The 2,816-nt window shown below is 51.9% G+C and overlaps 1 protein-coding gene across 1 annotated transcript; it reads left to right on the forward strand.

Annotated features, from left to right (window-relative positions):
- The first annotated feature begins 410 nt into the window (after positions 1 to 410).
- On the forward strand, positions 411 to 2,587 carry LOC114485770 (uncharacterized). Its single transcript, XM_055083692.1, has 3 exons — positions 411 to 673; positions 1,905 to 1,977; positions 2,195 to 2,587. Exons 1-3 carry the CDS (start codon positions 411 to 413, stop codon positions 2,585 to 2,587), a joined length of 729 nt encoding a protein of 242 aa, XP_054939667.1.
- Positions 2,588 to 2,816: the final 229 nt, after the last annotated feature.

Below are 2,816 nucleotides of genomic sequence, written 5' to 3' on the forward strand. Positions count from 1 at the left end.
TACGCAAAAACATATATGCGCACATATATTTACGTAGTGTATCTGTGTGTACCAGGTCACACATTTACACGTGAAACCGAGATGGAGTGTGTTGTGACCAGGTGGGTGTAGCATGCATGGGGCGCACAGTTAATATACGCACTTTACGTAGATTCGTATGGAGCGACCTCGTTCAGGCTAACACGCCCTTCATCCTGACACAGCTATACGTGCCTGTGTATGTGTATGTGAAGGTGTCACCCGCTGTACTGGTGCTTTGTTCGGCAGCGTCCTCATGTATGAAAATATGTATGTATATGTATGTATATGTATGTATGTACGTATGTGTGTATATGTATGTATGTACACGTAAGTATGTATGTATCTTTGTATCTGTGTATGTATGTGTGTATGTATGTATGTACGTATGTATGTGTGTCGACGCACGCACAGGCGGGCAGTACGACTTGGGAATATTCACGGCGGAGAAGAGCTTGTACTACGTCACGCAGGTTGACGCGAAGGACCTGACGGACGCCGGCGCGAAAGAACGAGTGGCCGAAGTCAAATTAGAAGCCCCGCTGCAGCTGGCGAAGGCGCAAACTCTGAAGGCAGAACACGACCGCGCGATCGAACAACGCGGCGAACTACTCACGGCCGCCATCTCCCACTGCACGGCCGCGCTGCAGATCGAGTAAGGAGGCGGCTGCTGCACTACCGTGTGTGGACTCGCTGCAGGGGAGGGAAACAGAGAGACAGAGAGTGAGAGACAGGCAGAGAATGAAGCGGCGAGGAAGGAGATTGAACCGCAGGAGAACAGAGTGGAGGCGTATTAAAGGGTTGGAAGAAGACGAAGAAGAAGAGGAGAAAGAAACACGAAGGGAAATTTTCTCTGCGGGAGCGAGTGCTATGGCGCAAGGCGCAAACACAGGAGAGGAGCGTCTCAGGATGCTTACTCACAGAGGCACAGACACACGACTATCAGCGTGTTGTGTGGTGGCGTGCGCAGGGAAGACGAAGCAGCGATAATCAAGAGGCAGTGGAGACAATAACCCGAGAAAAGAGAGAAATACGTCCACTGGTCGTGCACGCTTGTACTCCGCATATACTGTAGAGACGATGTAGGTGCAGCATACACGGGTCTGCGCATCCACACGTCCGGCATACGCGCGTGCACATACATTTGTGTGACATAGTACGTCGGCGGTTCAACGCGGAGTATATATGTAGCCGTGCGTTTCCGTGAAGCCACACACACTCTCTGCGCGTTGGATACGCCCTGCAGGCGCATGCAGATATTACGTGTACGCCTACACGCACGTGCGCCTATATATGCCATATTTTTTTTTGTACGACGCACAAGCACACAGACACATGCGTGGGCATACGGGCAAGCATCTCTCCGACATACTGGCTCAGGTAAACGCTCTCACCCGAACAACTCACCCCTGTGGACCTCAGGGACGCAGGGCAGTTCTGCTTTCTCGGGCACCCACTGCAGTACACCAGAAAGAAGCAGAGCTGAACTGAATGCAGCCGAGGTACGTGCACTTCCCCTTTTTGGGAGGCAGAACCCGGCGGTGTCAAGCGGCGCTTAAGAGCGTCCAAATGCTATATGCGGAATTGCAAATGTGTGGAGGCGGTACACACGGACATATAATCACATTTGTGAGGAGATGGTATATATATATGTATCTGTATATAGGGGCTAGTACGTGCGCGCGTCCGAAGGCGTATACGTGACGAATGTGTGGGCGTCTGTGTGTACGCGTAACCATATATGTATACGTTTTGCGAAAATTCGTCTGTAGAGGGAGTTCATCTACGTAAGTGTATGTCTGTGTGTGTGTGTGTATGCAGCATTTACATGTATGCACATTTATATATATATATATATATATGGGAGTGTCTTTGTGGATGTTCAGCCCCTCAAGCGTGGAGGCGTATCTGCTGCGTGGACGAGCGTACCTGGCCAAAGGCGAACTTGATAATGCTGAGGTAACGCTTTTGTGTCACTAACCTGTGCTGCTGCTAGCTCCTTCGCTGCCCTTTGCTGTTGCTGCCTCCGAACAACTACCGGGTTGCTGCTGCTGTCGCTTTTTCTGCTCGCTGCTGCTACTGCCTGCCTCGTAACCAGTGCTGCTGCTGTTGCTACTTACGTTCCTGCATGTGCTGCTGCTGCGCCTCCATCTCCCTTCCCCTTGAACGCGTATAGACATACCAGCCAGCGAAGCAGCTGGTGGAGCTGAGCTATATGCTACAGCGGCACGCAGTAAGGCCTGGGGCAGGAACAGAAGCACCTCAATCAGCAAGTCCAGCCGCAGCACCACCTCAACAAGCGACAGTAGCGGCAAGTCATTATTGTTCAGCAGCAGATGAGCTGCAGCAGCAGTCGCTTAAGCGGCAAAAAGACTGGGTGGAAGCACTGCTGCCGCTGCATCAGAGTTGCAGGCTCTGCGCCCAGCGCAGAGGGGGATCGTTGCAACAACAGCAGCAGCACAAAGAGCAGCAGCCAACACGTCAAGCATCCGCAGCAGCGGCAGCACGCAGCTGCAGCGCAAAGCTACAAAGTAACCAGGGTGACGGGGTGCGTGTAGGTATTTGGTGAACAGGCACTCGAGTGTTCAGGACGTGAGTGCACGCGGCACCTTTCCTTCGCTTGTGTGTATGTCAATGTCTCTCTCCTCTCTCTGCCTATATATTTACATATATGTCAAGTATGTGGAAGGATGCCCGCTATGTATGTGGCTGAATGGCTGCACGTGCGTGCGCGTACGAGATAATAGGCAGATCTCTGTAAGAATATAAAAGCCTCGAGTGTGTGTGTGTGTGTGTGT

This window comes from Physeter macrocephalus, unplaced genomic scaffold (assembly GCF_002837175.3).
Source record: "Physeter macrocephalus isolate SW-GA unplaced genomic scaffold, ASM283717v5 random_3310, whole genome shotgun sequence".
Lineage (NCBI taxonomy): Eukaryota > Metazoa > Chordata > Mammalia > Artiodactyla > Physeteridae > Physeter > Physeter macrocephalus.

What these genes read in the sequence shown, in the direction of transcription:
- LOC114485770 (XM_055083692.1), top strand. Translation starts at nt 411, where the DNA reads ATGTGTGTCGACGCACGCACAGGCGGGCAGTACGACTTGGGAATATTC. An exon ending in ACGGCCGCGCTGCAGATCGA is followed by an intron (nt 674 to 1,904) that starts GTAAGGAGGCGG and finishes GTGGATGTTCAG; the next exon opens with CCCCTCAAGCGTGGAGGCGT. An exon ending in GCGAACTTGATAATGCTGAG is followed by an intron (nt 1,978 to 2,194) that starts GTAACGCTTTTG and finishes GAACGCGTATAG; the next exon opens with ACATACCAGCCAGCGAAGCA.